The 20,262-nt window shown below is 46.4% G+C and overlaps 1 protein-coding gene across 2 annotated transcripts in view; it reads right to left on the reverse strand.

Moving 5' to 3' along the window:
- Positions 1–528: 528 nt before the first annotated feature.
- The window catches only part of MRPL51 (mitochondrial ribosomal protein L51), a 42,280-nt gene continuing 22,546 nt past the window's right edge, over positions 529–20,262 (reverse strand). For both annotated transcript variants that reach the window (XM_088480931.1, XM_088480930.1), the window contains exons 2-4: positions 3,913–3,994; positions 2,475–2,579; positions 529–778 (exon numbers count right to left, since the gene is read on the reverse strand). In XM_088480931.1, coding sequence (XP_088337057.1) covers positions 582–778; positions 2,475–2,579; positions 3,913–3,994 — 384 coding nt within the window. In that variant the 3' untranslated portion in view covers positions 529–581. The remainder of the gene's footprint in view (positions 779–2,474; positions 2,580–3,912; positions 3,995–20,262) is intronic.

Consider the following 20,262-nt stretch of genomic DNA (forward strand, 5'->3'; position numbering starts at 1 on the left):
CAGTCTTAATTTAATTCCTACTCGTCCTGCCCAAAAGCGTTCCCTTTAATTGTGTGCGCGAGCTGGGGTCTTGCCTGGGTCAGGGTACCATCTATGTTAGAAGTAGTCGATTTGAGCTTGTCTTTGCACAGGGGCAGTAATCGTCCAATACTAAATAAAACGCAAGCCTCCCAAACTATTTCCAGAAAACCAACGTGCAGTCATTTGAGCTGCTGTGACATCACACACCCTGCCCCTCCCATACTGTCCACACAGTGCATTTTTACATCCGAAATCTGCAAGGGAGCCACGTTCCCCCTAAAATGGCATCTGCTATACAGGAGAGAAGTCACGGCGGATATATTAAGGCCAGTATAAGCTTCACGCACCTAAATTTAGTGGTTCATACTCATATTGGTGCATGTGGTGATATGGCGCCTGAAATATCCATTTAAGGAAGCTCTATACTCATATACATGTGATTCAGTGACTGAAGAGATTACAGAATCCCATCAAGAAAGTGGGAAGATAAACACTCATTGACAAACGTAATAAGAAATAATTTATTTGGTGCCTGCAGACATGAGACGACCCTGGCGGCCTCAGCGGTGTTTTCCGTAGCGGTTAAATCTTCTGTACAGGAAGCTGATCCTCTTGTCCAGGTCATGTCTCTCCTTAAAGAACATTCTGCTTCCAATCATCATCTTCTTCCTAATGCACCTCTGCAGCTCGTTCCCTTTCCAGCCTCTCAGCCAGGAGGGGCCGACGATCAAGTGTTTGGGGTGCGCTTTAAAGTCGCCTGCAATGATAATGGAATATAAGAATGGGCAGGCCAGCGGCAGCCGGATATTACCATATTCTTTGGTGGTGAGAAGAGATGATCATTCCAATAAAGCTGCCAAGTAACATGTAAAGCTGCCAAGTAACATGTAGAGCTGCCAAGTAACATGTAGAGCTGCCAAGTAACATGTAGAGCTGCCAAGAATCTGAAAACCTCACCATGGGCCTGATTCAGAGATGGACGCAATGAGCGATTATCAGTAAACTGCCCAGGCGTCAATGTACATTTCTGTAGTTGCTCGCAGCGACTATTTACTCGCAGTGTGATTGAAAGTCAGGGATTGTTTGGGAGATGTAACAGGGGAGTGGTGCCAATAATACGCGCATCTAGTCCCTTTTGGGGCCGTGTCGCAGCCTGCATCTGCGATCCCCTACACAGTAAAAAAGTTCTCCTCCGTCTCAGTACAGACGGCCGTTCTCCGCGACTCTAGTGTCACTACGGCCGATCAGCGAGGAATCTGCGGCAGATGCTGCGTTTGGATTTGCATAGGCGCAGGGGGGGTGGGGGGTTATGAGAGATGTGTGATGCGGGGTGTCTAAATACAAATCTAGGTGACTGCGCCATTTGCATATATTCATGCAGCTATGGGAAGGGGGTCAGATTACCCACTACCCGACTCAGTCTTACAATCGGTAAGACGACAGCATCCACTTGATCCTCATCCCTCGGATATTAGGTGTACACTATCTTCTATTCTCTTTTCTCTGCCCACTGTCCTGGTTCTTTACGCACAACACACGTAACCAACTTCTAAGTAAGAATTGTGGGGGAGATGTACTAAGCCTTGGAGAGTGATAAAGTACCGACCACTCAGCTCCTAACTAATTTTTCAAACCCAGCCTGTAAAGTGACAGTTAGGAGCGGATTGTTTGGAACTTTATCACTCTCCACGATTTAGTACATCTCCCCCTGTATGTAACAATACAACAGCCCCCCACAGTATTTACATATACAAAGGATACGTGTGGCTACACAGACTATGTTCCTATAGGTGCAAAAGGCATATACAATCCTAGATGTTCTTCTGCTGCTCCGCTGTCATGGGTTAAATGGATTGCCTGTATGTTACCGATCGAAGTATAAAAACACCACTAACATAATAGATCATTAACTAAGCTGCACCAACATAGATTATCTCAAAATAACCCCCAATTGACCCTCATGTTCTACCCAATATCTGCACCTCATACACACCCATTCCCGGCTCCAGTTTCTTCCCTGTGCGGGATGCCCTCCCTCGTACAAGACTTTACTCTAGTCTCCGAACTGTCGAGCGTTCCCTGAAATATCACCTCGTCATGCCGCTTGTCAAATCTCCAACCTATCGTATTAAGCCCCTATTCCAACCGGTCCACACTCTTTATTCTATTCTAATCAATTACCACCCCACTACACAATACACATACTTACTGTACAGTCATCTATACTCCTACAGCCCTCTGACCCGATCATCTCATTCTCTAAGCACTTTTCACATTGGCTGAACAATACGCCATAAGTGGCTTGTCCTCAGCACTGTCTCTATTAAAATACAATCTCATCTTGTTACTGTGCTTTTTTCCATTATAATATGCTGTGAGGAACATGCTGACATTACATAAATAATAATAATACTAAAGGACTGCAAAACAAAACAAAAAAAAACCACACTTACCCAAAATTCCGATATTATCATAAACACCAAATAGTGATCTCTTGTTGTCCCAACGATCAGTGTTTTTGGGCTTTGGTACACAATCCCGGCGTAGACTGCAGCGTCCTGCAAGAGAGACAGCACCCTGAGTTCTGCTCTAAGACAGTGGTTTTCAAACTCGGTCCTCAGGACCCCCACACAGGTCACCCAGCAGGAGCACAGGTGTATTCATTACTCACTGACACATTTTAAAAGATCTACAGGTGGAGCTAATAATTTCACTTGTGATTCTGTGAGGAGACCTGGAAAACATGCACTGTTTGGGGTCCCGAGGACCGAGTTTGAGAACCTGTGCTCTAAGGCAAACGCCCCACTATATCCTAGCAGCGGGGATCACAATCAGTGTGGTAAGTAGTGACAGATGTTACAATACGGGGGGGGGGGGGGAGGTGGGAAACAAAAACAGCAGCACAAACTGCTAATGTATTCACTAAATGGTGGCGTTTATAGGGAAACCTTTTGCACGTCCCGAATTTAGGGAATTTTTTTTTTTTTTTTTAAATAAATACAGCATTCTGGTATATAAATGAATCCATTATTAAAATAAATAAAAATGTTTTCAGAACTTTTAAAATATCAGTCAAAAAATGTGCACACTACTTATCATCTGAGGGTGTGCAGGCCCACCGAGTCTCTACAAGGATCCTGCACAGCAGCCAGGCTTTACATAATAGGGCGGAATTCAATTGATTATTCTCCCCTTCGCGCCTGACGGAGCTATTCAATTGTTGCTCCTGTCGGGTGCGATCAGCTGCTAGCGCTCAATTTCAGCTCGCAGCCCCAGAGGGGTGCGGGCTGAAATCGGCGAAAAGTGTCCTGTTTGGGCGCCCAAACGGCACTTCTCGCGATTGTGCCCAGCACTTTGGTCGGGGTTAGCCGATTTACGCGGCTAAACCCGACCACTTTGGGTGCCATCAGCGTGAAAAGCTGGCACAATTGAATAGCGGCCCGCGATCTCCCGTCACTCTAGACGGGAGATCCGGGCCACAAAAACAATTGAATTCCGCCCATAATGTTACACTCTAGTCTCCAACAGGGTCAGGGTTAGAACGCATTCAGCGTCATGGTAAGGCTAAGGGCAAATAACTCACCAGTGACAAGGAAAGCACTGCAGCACAAAGTGCATTGTCAGCTGGTGAATTCAGTGTACTGTGCGTGGGCTCAGATCAAGGGGACCGCATGGGTGGGACGGCTGCCTGACCGAGTGGAGCAGGGGCGGATGTCTGTGGCAGTGCCAGAACCAACCAAACAACATAATACGGCCCCACGTGTAACCAAATTGTTCTCTGAAATGGCTGCTCACATGAAGGTTCTTAAACACTGACCTACACAGACCTAAAAATAAACCTGTGCACAAAGATAAACCAGAGTTCAACGTGTTATTTGCAGTGAAACTCACCGAGAGAAAAAGAGCGGGAAACCTGGGACAGCACGGGGCCCAGAGGGCGGCTCCCCCACAGCAACTGCGTCACACCCCACATCTGCAACAACACAGAACAGTTTGATCAATGATGAAGGCGTGCAGACATCGGTGTTCTCTCCCAGGCTGTTTTTTACAGACGCACCACTCGGCAAGAAACAGCTGCTGCCCGGCACTTTCCCCCGCCCCAATGAGCCGTGTCCCCTGTTGCCCGGTCACCCTCAATGTGCCCTTGTTGCCACGGATGCTGGATGCGACGCCGACGTCACATGTCCTTCCCATTGGAGGCTCCCAGTCTGTCTGCCATCTGTGTCCGCCGGCGATAAGGACACGTTAGTGAGGGTTCTGGGCGACAGGACGCGGCGCATCGGGGTGGAGGGAGTGCCGGGCAGTAGGTTGTACAGGGATGCGACGCACTGGGGCAGGGAGAGTGCCGGGTGGTGCAGCTCGGGCCTGTCACAGTACAAGGTGGTGTCAGGCTGGAGGGCAGAGACCCCTCCCCCTATATATAAAACCAAGGGTGCGCTGCGGGAACAGTCGCCTGAATATATTAAAGAGAGTAGTACTGCATCACATTGTCTGTGAAGGAGCTGGAAAAAAAAAAATCTGTGGGGACAGAATTTAGGAGCCTGCCAGTGGGGGACACTGTAATAGGGGAGCCTGCCAGTGGGGGACACTGTAATAGGGGAGCCTGCCAGTGGGGGACACTGTAATAGGGGAGCCTGCCTGTGGGGGACACTGTAATAGGGGAGCCTGCCTGTGGGGGACACTGTAATAGGGGAGCCTGCCTGTGGGGGACACTGTAATAGGGGAGCCTGCCTGTGGGGGACACTGTAATAGGGGAGCATGCCTGTGGGGGACACTGTAATAGGGGAGCCTGCCTGTGGGGGACACTGTAATACAGGAGCCTGCCTGTGGGGGACACTGTAATACAGGAGCCTGCCTGTGGGGGACACTGTAATACAGGAGCCTGCCTGTGGGGGACACTGTAATACGGGAGCCTGCCTGTGGGGGACACTGTAATATGGGAGCCTGCCTGTGGGGGACACTGTAATACGGGAGCTGTATAAAAAATAAATTCAGTGCTGATAGAGGGACCAGATCCTACAAACTTTGATTATGAAAAAGCTGCAGACGACTGGGCCTCTAAGATAATTAATATATAAAATGTTATCTCAAGTTTAAATCATTATAAGGTCAGGGTTTAAAACATTTTATTATTGCAAAGGCCCCCGGACGCCCACTTTTTGATACGACCTGCTGGAAAAAAATTCTGGGGAGAACACTGGATATGAAGTATCAGATTGTGTGGGCAAAGAAATGATATTATATAAAAAAAAAACTATGAACGAACTTATATATGTGTATATACATGTTGTATACCCCTGATCTAAGCAATTGTTTGCAACAGACAATGTCCCATTTTTTGTTTCCTAGATTAATAATCATCATGTCTCCTGTTCCATTATGTGATATGCTGTGATTTACGGAGTGTAGAAATTACAATACTATTAGTATTAATGTGATATTGTATTTATGTTATATGACACTTAGCTACAAGGCCTGATCATTACACACAGGAGAAGGGGCACTGCTCAGTCACATATATACACATCACTGTCACACACTGATCATTACACACAGGAGAAGGGGCACTGCTCAGTCACATATATACACATCACTGTCACACACTGATCATTACACACAGGAGAAGGGACACTGCTCAGTCACATATATACACATCACTGTCACACACTGATCATTACACACAGGAGAAGGGGCACTGCTCAGTCACATATATACACATCACTGTCACACAATGATCATTACACACAGGAGAAGGGGCACTGCTCAGTCACATCTATACACATCACTGTCACACACTGATCATTACACACAGGAGAAGGGGCACTGCTCAGTCACATCTATACACATCACTGTCACACACTGATCATTACACACAGGAGAAGGGGCACTGCTCAGTCACATATATACACATCACTGTCACACACTGATCATTACACACAGGAGAAGGGGCACTGCTCAGTCACATATATACACATCACTGTCACACAATGATCATTACACACAGGAGAAGGGGCACTGCTCAGTCACATATATACACATCACTGTCACACTGATCATTACACAGGAGAAGGGGCACTGCTCAGTCACATCTATACACATCACTGTCACACACTGATCATTACACACAGGAGAAGGGGCACTGCTCAGTCACATATATACACATCACTGTCACACACTGATCATTACACAGGAGAAGGGACACTGCTCAGTCACATCTATACACATCACTGTCACACACTGATCATTACACAGGAGAAAGGGCACTGCTCAGTCACATATATACACACATCACTGTCACACACTGATCATTACACACAGGAGAAGGGGCACTGCTCAGTCACATCTATACACATCACTGTCACACACTGATCATTACACACAGGAGAAGGGGCACTGCTCAGTCACATATACACATCACTGTCACACACTGATCATTACACACAGGAGAAGGGGCACTGCTCAGTCACATATATACACATCACTGTCACACACTGATCATTACACACAGGAGAAGGGGCACTGCTCAGTCACATATATACACATCACTGTCACACACTGATCATTACACACAGGAGAAGGGGCACTGCTCAGTCACATATATACACATCACTGTCACACACTGATCATTACACACAGGAGAAGGGGCACTGCTCAGTCACATATACACATCACTGTCACACACTGATCATTACACACAGGAGAAGGGGCACTGCTCAGTCACATCTATACACATCACTGTCACACACTGATCATTACACACAGGAGAAGGGGCACTGCTCATTCACATCTATACACATCACTGTCACACACTGATCATTACACACAGGACAAGGGGCACTGCTCAGTCACATCTATACACATCACTGTCACACACTGATCATTACACACAGGAGAAGGGGCACTGCTCAGTCACATATATACACATCACTGTCACACACTGATCATTACACACAGGAGAAGGGGCACTGCTCAGTCACATCTATACACATCACTGTCACACACTGATCATTACACACAGGAGAAGGGGCACTGCTCAGTCACTATATACACATCACTGTCACACACTGATCATTACACACAGGAGAAGGGGCACTGCTCAGTCACATCTATACACATCACTGTCACACACTGATCATTACACACAGGAGAAGGGGCACTGCTCAGTCACATCTATACACATCACTGTCACACACTGATCATTACACACAGGAGAAGGGGCACTGCTCAGTCACATCTATACATACATCACTGTCACACACTGATCATTACACACGGGAGAAGGGACACTGCTCAGTCACATATATACACATCACTGTCACACACTGATCATTACACACAGGAGAAGGGGCACTGCTCAGTCACATATAGACACATCACTGTCACACACTGATCATTACACACAGGAGAAGGGACACTGCTCAGTCACATATATATACACATCACTGTCACACACTGATCATTACACACAGGAAAAGGGGCACTGCTCAGTCACATATATATACACATCACTGTCACACACTGATCATTACACACAGGAGAAGAGGCACTGCTCAGTCACATATATACACATCACTGTCACACACTGATCATTACACAGGAGAAGGGACACTGCTCATTCACATATACACACATCACTGTCACACACTGATCATTACACACAGGAGAAGGGGCACTGCTCAGTCACATCCATACACATCACTGTCACACACTGATCATTACACACAGAAGAAGGGGCACTGCTCAGTCACATCTATACACATCACTGTCACACACTGATCATTACACACAGGAGAAGGGGCACTGCTCAGTCACATATATACACATCACTGTCACACACTGATCACTACACACAGGAGAAGGGGCACTGCTCAGTCACATATATACACATCACTGTCACACACTGATCATTACACACAGGAGAAGGGGCACTGCTCAGTCACATCTATACACATCACTGTCACACACTGATCATTACACACAGGAGAAGGGGCACTGCTCAGTCACATATATACACATCACTGTCACACACTGATCATTACACACAGGAGAAGGGACACTGCTCAGTCACATCACTGTCACACACTGATCATTACACACGGGAGAAGGGGCACTGCTCAGTCACATATATACACATCACTGTCACACACTGATCATTACACACAGGAGAAGGGGCACTGCTCAGTCACATCTATACACATCACTGTCACACACTGATCATTACACAGGAGAAGAGGCACTGCTCAGTCACATCCATACACATCACTGTCACACACTGATCATTACACACAGGAGAAGGGGCACTGCTCAGTCACTATATACACATCACTGTCACACACTGATCATTACACACAGGAGAAGGGGCACTGCTCAGTCACATCTATACACGTCACTGTCACACACTGATCATTACACAGGAGAAGAGGCACTGCTCAGTCACATATATACACATCACTGTCACACACTGATCATTACACACAGGAGAAGGGGCACTGCTCAGTCACATATACACACATCACTGTCACACACTGATCATTACACACAGGAGAAGGGGCACTGCTCAGTCACATATATACACATCACTGTCACACTGATCATTACACACAGGAGAAGGGGCACTGCTCAGTCACATATACACACATCACTGTCACACACTGATCATTACACACAGGAGAAGGGGCACTGCTCAGTCACATCTATACACATCACTGTCACACAATGATCATTACACACAGGAGAAGGGGCGCTGCTCAGTCACATATATACACATCACTGTCACACACTGATCATTACACACAGGAGAAGGGGCACTGCTCAGTCACATATATACACATCACTGTCACACACTGATCATTACACACAGGAGAAGGGGCACTGCTCAGTCACATCTATACACATCACTGTCACACACTGATCATTACACACAGGAGAAGGGGCACTGCTCAGTCACATCTATACACATCACTGTCACACACTGATCATTACACACAGGAGAAGGGGCACTGCTCAGTCACATATATACACATCACTGTCACACACTGATCATTACACACAGGAGAAGGGGCACTGCTCAGTCACATCCATACACATCACTGTCACACACTGATCATTACACACAGGAGAAGGGCACTGCTCAGTCACATCTATACACATCACTGTCACACACTGATCACTACACACAGGAGAAGGGGCACTGCTCAGTCACATCTATACACATCACTGTCACACTGATCATTACACACAGGAGAAGGGGCACTGCTCAGTCACATATATACACATCACTGTCACATACTGATCATTACACACAGGAGAAGGGGCACTGCTCAGTCACATATATACACATCACTGTCACACACTGATCATTACACACAGGAGAAGGGGCACTGCTCAGTCACTTCTATACACATCACTGTCACACATTGATCATTACACACAGGAGAAGGGGCACTGCTCAGTCACATATATACACATCACTGTCACACTGATCATTACACACAGGAGAAGGGGCACTGCTCAGTCACATATATACACATCACTGTCACACACTGATCATTACACACAGGAGAAGGGGCACTGCTCAGTCACATCTATACACATCACTGTCACACACTGATCATTACACACAGGAGAAGGGGCACTGCTCAGTCACATATATACACATCACTGTCACACACTGATCATTACACACAGGAGAAGGGGCACTGCTCAGTCACATATATACACATCACTGTCACACACTGATCATTACACACAGGAGAAGGGGCACTGCTCAGTCACATCTATACACATCACTGTCACACACTGATCATTACACACAGGAGAAGGGGCACTGCTCAGTCACATCTATACACATCACTGTCACACACTGATCATTACACACAGGAAAAGGGGCACTGCTCAGTCACATCTATACACATCACTGTCACACACTGATCATTACACACAGGAAAAGGGGCACTGCTCAGTCACATCTATACACATCACTGTCACACACTGATCATTACACACAGGAGAAGGGGCACTGCTCAGTCACATATATACACATCACTGTCACACACTGATCATTACACACAGGAGAAGGGGCACTGCTCAGTCACATATATACACATCACTGTCACACACTGATCATTACACACAGGAGAAGGGGCACTGCTCAGTCACATATATACACATCACTGTCACACACTGATCATTACACACAGGAGAAGGGGCACTGCTCAGTCACATATATACACATCACTGTCACACACTGATCATTACACACAGAAGGGGCACTGCTCAGTCACATATATACACATCACTGTCACACACTGATCATTACACACAGGAGAAGGGGCACTGCTCAGTCACATCTATACACATCACTGTCACACACTGATCATTACACACAGAAGAAGGGGCACTGCTCAGTCACATCTATACACATCACTGTCACACACTGATCATTACACACAGGAGAAGGGACACTGCTCAGTCACATATATATACATCACTGTCACACACTGATCATTACACACAGGAGAAGGGGCACTGCTCAGTCACATCTATACACATCACTGTCACACACTGATCATTACACACAGGAGAAGGGGCACTGCTCAGTCACATCTATACACATCACTGTCACACACTGATCATTACACACAGGAGAAGGGGCACCGCTCAGTCACTATATACACATCACTGTCACACACTGATCATTACACACAGGAGAAGGGGCACTGCTCAGTCACATATATACACATCACTGTCACAGACTGATCATTACACACAGGAGAAGGGGCACTGCTCAGTCACATATATACACATCACTGTCACACACTGATCAATATACACAGGAGAAGGGGCACTGCTCAGTCACATCTATACACATCACTGTCACACACTGATCATTACACACAGGAGAAGGGGCACTGCTCAGTCACATCTATACACATCACTGTCACACACTGATCATTACACACAGGAGAAGGGGCACTGCTCAGTCACATATATACACATCACTGTCACACACTGATCATTACACACAGGAGAAGGGGCACTGCTCAGTCACATCTATACACATCACTGTCACACACTGATCATTACACAGGAGAAGAGGCACTGCTCAGTCACATATATACACATCACTGTCACACACTGATCATTACACACAGGAAAAGGGGCACTGCTCAGTCACATCTATACACATCACTGTCACACACTGATCATTACACAGGAGAAGAGGCACTGCACAGTCACATATATACACATCACTGTCACACACTGATCATTACACACAGGAAAAGGGGCACTGCTCAGTCACATCACTGTCACACACTGATCATTACACACAGGAGAAGGGGCACTGCTCAGTCACATATATACACATCACTGTCACACACTGATCATTACACACAGGAGAAGGGGCACTGCTCAGTCACATCTATACACATCACTGTCACACACTGATCATTACACACAGGAGAAGGGGCACTGCTCAGTCACATCTATACACATCACTGTCACACACTGATCATTACGCACAGGAGAAGGGGCACTGCTCAGTCACATATATACACATCACTGTCACACACTGATCATTACGCACAGGAGAAGGGGCACTGCTCAGTCACATATATACACATCACTGTCACACACTGATCATTACACACAGGAGAAGGGGCACTGCTCAGTCACATATATACACACATCACTGTCACACACTGATCATTACACACAGGAGAAGGGGCACTGCTCAGTCACATATATACACATCACTGTCACACACTGATCATTACGCACAGGAGAAGGGGCACTGCTCAGTCACATATATACACATCACTGTCACACACTGATCATTACACACAGGAGAAGGGGCACTGCTCAGTCACATCTATACACATCACTGTCACACACTGATCATTACACACAGGAGAAGGGGCACTGCTCAGTCACATATATACACATCACTGTCACACACTGATCATTACGCACAGGAGAAGAGGCACTGCTCAGTCACATATATACACATCACTGTCACACACTGATCATTACACACAGGAGAAGGGGCACTGCTCAGTCACATATATACACATCACTGTCACACACTGATCATTACACAGGAGAAGGGGCACTGCTCAGTCACATATATACACATCACTGTCACACACTGATCATTACACACAGGAGAAGGGGCACTGCTCAGTCACATATATACACATCACTGTCACACACTGATCATTACACACAGGAGAAGGGGCACTGCTCAGTCACATCTATACACATCACTGTCACACACTGATCATTACACACAGGAGAAGGGGCACTGCTCAGTCACATATATACACATCACTGTCACACACTGATAATTACACACAGGAGAAGGGGCACTGCTCAGTCACATCTATACACATCACTGTCACACACTGATCATTACACACAGGAGAAGAGGCACTGCTCAGTCACATCTATACACACATCACTGTCACACACTGATCATTACACACAGGAGAAGGGGCACTGCTCAGTCACATCTATACACATCACTGTCACACACTGATCATTACACACAGGAGAAGGGGCACTGCTCAGTCACATCTATACACACATCACTGTCACACACTGATCATTACACACAGGAGAAGGGGCACTGCTCAGTCACATATATACACATCACTGTCACACACTGATCATTACACACAGGAGAAGGGGCACTGCTCAGTCACATCTATACACATCACTGTCACACACTGATCATTACACACAGGAGAAGGGGCACTGCTCAGTCACATCACTGTCACACACTGATCATTACACACAGGAGAAGGGGCACTGCTCAGTCACATATATACACATCACTGTCACACACTGATCATTACACACAGGAGAAGGGGCACTGCTCAGTCACATATATATACATCACTGTCACACACTGATCATTACACACAGGAGAAGGGGCACTGCTCAGTCACATATATACACATCACTGCCACACACTGATCATTACACACGGGAGAAGGGGCACTGCTCAGTCACATATATACACATCACTGCCACACACTGATCATTACACACAGGAGAAGGGGCACTGCTCAGTCACATCCATACACATCACTGTCACACACTGATCATTACACACAGAAGAAGGGGCACTGCTCAGTCACATCTATACACATCACTGTCACACACTGATCATTACACACAGGAGAAGGGACACTGCTCAGTCACATATATATACACATCACTGTCACACACTGATCATTACACACAGGAGAAGGGACACTGCTCAGTCACATATATATACATCACTGTCACACACTGATCATTACACACAGGAGAAGGGGCACTGCTCAGTCACATATATATACATCACTGTCACACACTGATCATTACACACAGGAGAAGGGACACTGCTCAGTCACATATATATACATCACTGTCACACACTGATCATTACACACAGGAGAAGGGGCACTGCTCAGTCACATCACTGTCACACACTGATCATTACACACAGGAGAAGGGGCACTGCTCAGTCACATCTATACACATCACTGTCACACACTGATCATTACACACAGGAGAAGGGGCACTGCTCAGTCACATATATACACACATCACTGTCACACACTGATCATTACACACAGGAGAAGGGGCACTGCTCAGTCACATCTATACACATCACTGTCACACACTGATCATTACACACAGGAGAAGGGACACTGCTCAGTCACATATATATACATCACTGTCACACACTGATCATTACACACAGGAGAAGGGGCACTGCTCAGTCACATCACTGTCACACACTGATCATTACACACAGGAGAAGGGGCACTGCTCAGTCACATATATATACACATCACTGTCACACACTGATCATTACACACAGGAGAAGGGGCACTGCACAGTCACATCTATACACATCACTGTCACACACTGATCATTACACACAGGAGAAGGGGCACTGCTCAGTCACATCTATACACATCACTGTCACACATTGATCATTACACACAGGAGAAGGGGCACTGCTCAGTCACATCTATACACATCACTGTCACACACTGATCATTACACACGGGAGAAGGGGCACTGCTCAGTCACATATATACACATCACTGTCACACACTGATCATTACACACAGAAGAAGGGGCACTGCTCAGTCACATATATACACATCACTGTCACACACTGATCATTACACACAGGAGAAGGGGCACTGCTCAGTCACATATACACATCACTGTCACACACTGATCATTACACACAGGAGAAGGGGCACTGCTCAGTCACATATATACACATCACTGTCACACACTGATCATTACACACAGGAGAAGGGGCACTGCTCAGTCACATCTATACACATCACTGTCACACACTGATCATTACACACAGGAGAAGGGGCACTGCTCAGTCACATATATACACATCACTGTCACACACTGATCATTACGCACAGGAGAAGGGGCACTGCTCAGTCACATCCATACACATCACTGTCACACACTGATCATTACACACAGGAGAAGAGGCACTGCTCAGTCACATATATACACATCACTGTCACACACTGATCATTACACACAGGAGAAGGGGCACTGCTCAGTCACATCTATACACATCACTGTGACACACTGATCATTACGCACAGGAGAAGGGGCACTGCTCAGTCACATATATACACATCACTGTCACACACTGATCATTACGCACAGGAGAAGAGGCACTGCTCAGTCACATATATACACATCACTGTCACACACTGATCATTACACACAGGAGAAGGGGCACTGCTCAGTCACATATATACACATCACTGTCACACACTGATCATTACACACAGGAGAAGGGGCACTGCTCAGTCACATATATACACACATCACTGTCACACACTGATCATTACACACAGGAGAAGGGGCACTGCTCAGTCACATATATACACATCACTGTCACACACTGATCATTACACACAGGAGAAGGGGCACTGCTCAGTCACATATATACACATCACTGTCACACACTGATCATTACGCACAGGAGAAGAGGCACTGCTCAGTCACATCTATACACATCACTGTCACACACTGATCATTACACACAGGAGAAGGGGCACTGCTCAGTCACATCTATACACATCACTGTCACACACTGATCATTACACACAGGAGAAGGGGCACTGCTCAGTCACATATATACACATCACTGTCACACACTGATCATTACACACAGGAGAAGGGGCACTGCTCAGTCACATCCATACACATCACTGTCACACACTGATCATTACACACAGGAGAAGGGGCACTGCTCAGTCACATATATACACATCACTGTCACACACTGATCATTACACACGGGAGAAGGGGCACTGCTCAGCACATCTATACACATCACTGTCACACACTGATCATTACACACGGGAGAAGGGGCACTGCACAGTCACATCCATACACATCACTGTCACACACTGATCATTACACACAGGAGAAGGGGCACTGCTCAGCACATCTATACACATCACTGTCACACACTGATCATTACACACGGGAGAAGGGGCACTGCACAGTCACATCCATACACATCACTGTCACACACTGATCATTACACACAGGAGAAGGGGCACTGCTCAGTCACATCTATACATACATCACTGTCACACACTGATCATTACGCACAGGAGAAGGGGCACTGCTCAGTCACATCTATACACATCACTGTCACACACTGATCATTACACACAGGAGAAGCGGCACTGCTCAGTCACATCTATACACATCACTGTCACACACTGATCATTACACACAGGAGAAGGGGCGCTGCTCAGTCACATATATACACATCACTGTCACACACTGATCATTACACACAGGAGAAGGGGCACTGCTCAGTCACATCTATACATACATCACTGTCACACACTGATCATTACGCACAGGAGAAGGGGCACTGCTCAGTCACATCTATACACATCACTGTCACACACTGATCATTACACACAGGAGAAGGGGCACTGCTCAGTCACATCTATACACATCACTGTCACACACTGATCATTACACAAAGGAGAAGGGGCACTGCTCAGTCACATCTATACACATCACTGTCACACACTGATCATTACACACAGGAGAAGGGGCACTGCTCAGTCACATCTATACACATCACTGTCACACAATGATCATTACACACAGGAGAAGGGGCGCTGCACAGTCACATCTATACACATCACTGTCACACATTGATCATTACACACAGGAGAAGGGGCACTGCTCAGTCACATATATACACATCACTGTCACACACTGATCATTACACACAGGAGAAGGGGCACTGCTCAGTCACATATATACACATCACTGTCACACACTGATCATTACACACAGGAGAAGGGGCACTGCTCAGTCACATCTATACACATCACTGTCACACACTGATCATTACACACAGGAGAAGGGGCACTGCTCAGTCACATCTATACACATCACTGTCACACATTGATCATTACACACAGGAGAAGGGGCACTGCTCAGTCACATCTATACACATCACTGTCACACACTGATCATTACACACAGGAGAAGGGGCACTGCTCAGTCACATCTATACACATCACTGTCACACATTGATCATTACACACAGGAGAAGGGGCACTGCTCAGTCACATATATACACATCACTGTCACACACTGATCATTACACACAGGAGAAGGGGCACTGCTCAGTCACATCTATACACATCACTGTCACACACTGATCATTACACACAGGAGAAGGGGCACTGCTCAGTCACATATATACACATCACTGTCACACACTGATCATTACACACAGGAGAAGGGGCACTGCTCAGTCACATATATACACATCACTGTCACACACTGATCATTACACACAGGAGAAGGGGCACTGCTCAGTCACATATATACACATCACTGTCACACACTGATCATTACACAGGAGAAGGGGCACTGCTCAGTCACATCTATACACATCACTGTCACACACTGATCATTACGCACAGGAGAAGGGGCACTGCTCAGTCACATATATACACATCACTGTCACAGACTGATCATTACACAAAGGAGAAGGGGCACTGCTCAGTCACATATATACACATCACTGTCACACACTGATCATTACACACAGGAGAAGGGGCACTGCTCAGTCACATCTATACACATCACTGTCACACACTGATCATTACACACAGGAGAAGGGGCACTGCTCAGTCACATATATACACATCACTGTCACACACTGATCATTACACACAGGAGAAGGGGCACTGCTCAGTCACATCTATACACATCACTGTCACACACTGATCATTACACACAGGAGAAGGGGCACTGCTCAGTCACATCTATACACACATCACTGTCACACACTGATCATTACACACAGGAGAAGGGGCACTGCTCAGTCACATCTATACACATCACTGTCACACACTGATCATTACACACAGGAGAAGGGGCACTGCTCAGTCACATCCATACACATCACTGTCACACACTGATCATTACACACAGGAGAAGAGGCACTGCTCAGTCACATCACTGTCACACACTGATCATTACACACAGGAGAAGGGGCACTGCTCAGTCACATCTATACACATCACTGTCACACACTGATCATTACACACAGGAGAAGAGGCACTGCTCAGTCACATCTATACACACATCACTGTCACACACTGATCATTACACACAGGAGAAGGGGCGCTGCTCAGTCACATCTATACACATCACTGTCACACACTGATCATTACACACAGGAGAAGGGGCACTGCTCAGTCACATCTATACACACATCACTGTCACACACTGATCATTACACACAGGAGAAGGGGCACTGCTCAGTCACATATATACACATCACTGTCACACACTGATCATTACACACAGGAGAAGGGGCACTGCTCAGTCACATCTATACACATCACTGTCACACACTGATCATTACACACAGGAGAAGGGGCACTGCTCAGTCACATATATACACATCACTGTCACACACTGATCATTACACACAGGAGAAGGGGCGCTGCTCAGTCACATCTATACACATCACTGTCACACACTGATCATTACACACAGGAGAAGGGGCACTGCTCAGTCACATCTATACACATCACTGTCACACACTGATCATTACACACAGGAGAAGGGGCACTGCTCAGTCACATCTATACACATCACTGTCACACACTGATCATTACACACAGGAGAAGGGGCACTGCTCAGTCACATATATACACATCACTGTCACACACTGATCATTACACACAGGAGAAGGGGCACTGCTCAGTCACATATATACACATCACTGTCACACACTGATCATTACACACAGGAGAAGGGGCACTGCTCAGTCACATCTATACACATCACTGTCACACACTGATCATTACACACAGGAGAAGAGGCACTGCTCAGTCACATCTATACACACATCACTGTCAAACACTGATCATTACACACAGGAGAAGGGGCACTGCTCAGTCACATATATACACATCACTGTCACACACTGATCATTACACACAGGAGAAGGGGCACTGCTCAGTCACATCTATACACATCACTGTCACACACTGATCATTACACACAGGAGAAGGGGAAATGCTCAGTCACATCTATACACATCACTGTCACACACTGATCATTACACACAGGAGAAGGGGCACTGCTCAGTCACATCTATACACATCACTGTCACACACTGATCATTACGCACAGGAGAAGGGGCACTGCTCAGTCACATATATACACATCACTGTCACACACTGATCATTACACACAGGAGAAGAGGCACTGCTCAGTCACATCTATACACACATCACTGTCAAACACTGATCATTACACACAGGAGAAGGGGCACTGCTCAGTCACATCTATACACATCACTGTCACACACTGATCATTACACACAGGAGAAGGGGCACTGCTCAGTCACATCTATACACATCACTGTCACACACTGATCATTACACACAGGAGAAGGGGCACTGCACAGTCACATCCATACACATCACTGTCACACACTGATCATTACACACGGGAGAAGGGGAAATGCTCAGTCACATCTATACACATCACTGTCACACACTGATCATTACACACAGGAGAAGGGGCACTGCTCAGTCACATCTATACATACATCACTGTCACACACTGATCATTACGCACAGGAGAAGGGGCACTGCTCAGTCACATATACACACATCACTGTCACACACTGATCATTACACACAGGAGAAGGGGCACTGCTCAGTCACATCTATACACATCACTGTCACACACTGATCATTACACACAGGAGAAGGGGCACTGCTCAGTCACATATATACACACATCACTGTCACACACTGATCATTACACACAGGAGAAGGGGCACTGCTCAGTCACATATATACACATCACTGTCACACACTGATCATTACACACAGGAGAAGGGGCACTGCTCAGTCACATATACACACATCACTGTCACACACTGATCATTACACACAGGAGAAGGGGCACTGCTCAGTCACATCTATACACATCACTGTCACACACTGATCATTACACACAGGAGAAGGGGCGCTGCTCAGTCACATATATACACACATCACTGTCACACACTGATCATTACACACAGGAGAAGGGGCACTGCTCAGTCACATCTATACACATCACTGTCACACACTGATCATTACGCACAGGAGAAGGGGCGCTGCTCAGTCACATCTATACACATCACTGTCACACACTGATCATTACACACAGGAGAAGGGGCACTGCTCAGTCACATCTATACACACATCACTGTCACACACTGATCATTACACACAGGAGAAGGGGCACTGCTCAGTCACATCACTGTCACACACTGATCATTACACACAGGAGAAGGGGCACTGCTCAGTCACATATACACACATCACTGTCACACACTGATCATTACACACAGGAGAAGGGGCACTGCTCAGTCACATCTATACACATCACTGTCACACATTGATCATTACACACAGGAGAAGGGGCACTGCTCAGTCACATATATACACATCACTGTCACACACTGATCATTACACACAGGAGAAGGGGCACTGCTCAGTCACATCTATACACATCACTGTCACACACTGATCATTACACACAGGAGAAGGGGCACTGCTCAGTCACATCTATACACATCACTGTCACACATTGATCATTACACACAGGAGAAGGGGCACTGCTCAGTCACATATATACACA

This window comes from Taudactylus pleione, unplaced genomic scaffold (genome assembly GCF_031769625.1).
Source record: "Taudactylus pleione unplaced genomic scaffold, aTauple2 ptg000258l, whole genome shotgun sequence".
Classification (NCBI taxonomy): domain Eukaryota; kingdom Metazoa; phylum Chordata; class Amphibia; order Anura; family Myobatrachidae; genus Taudactylus; species Taudactylus pleione.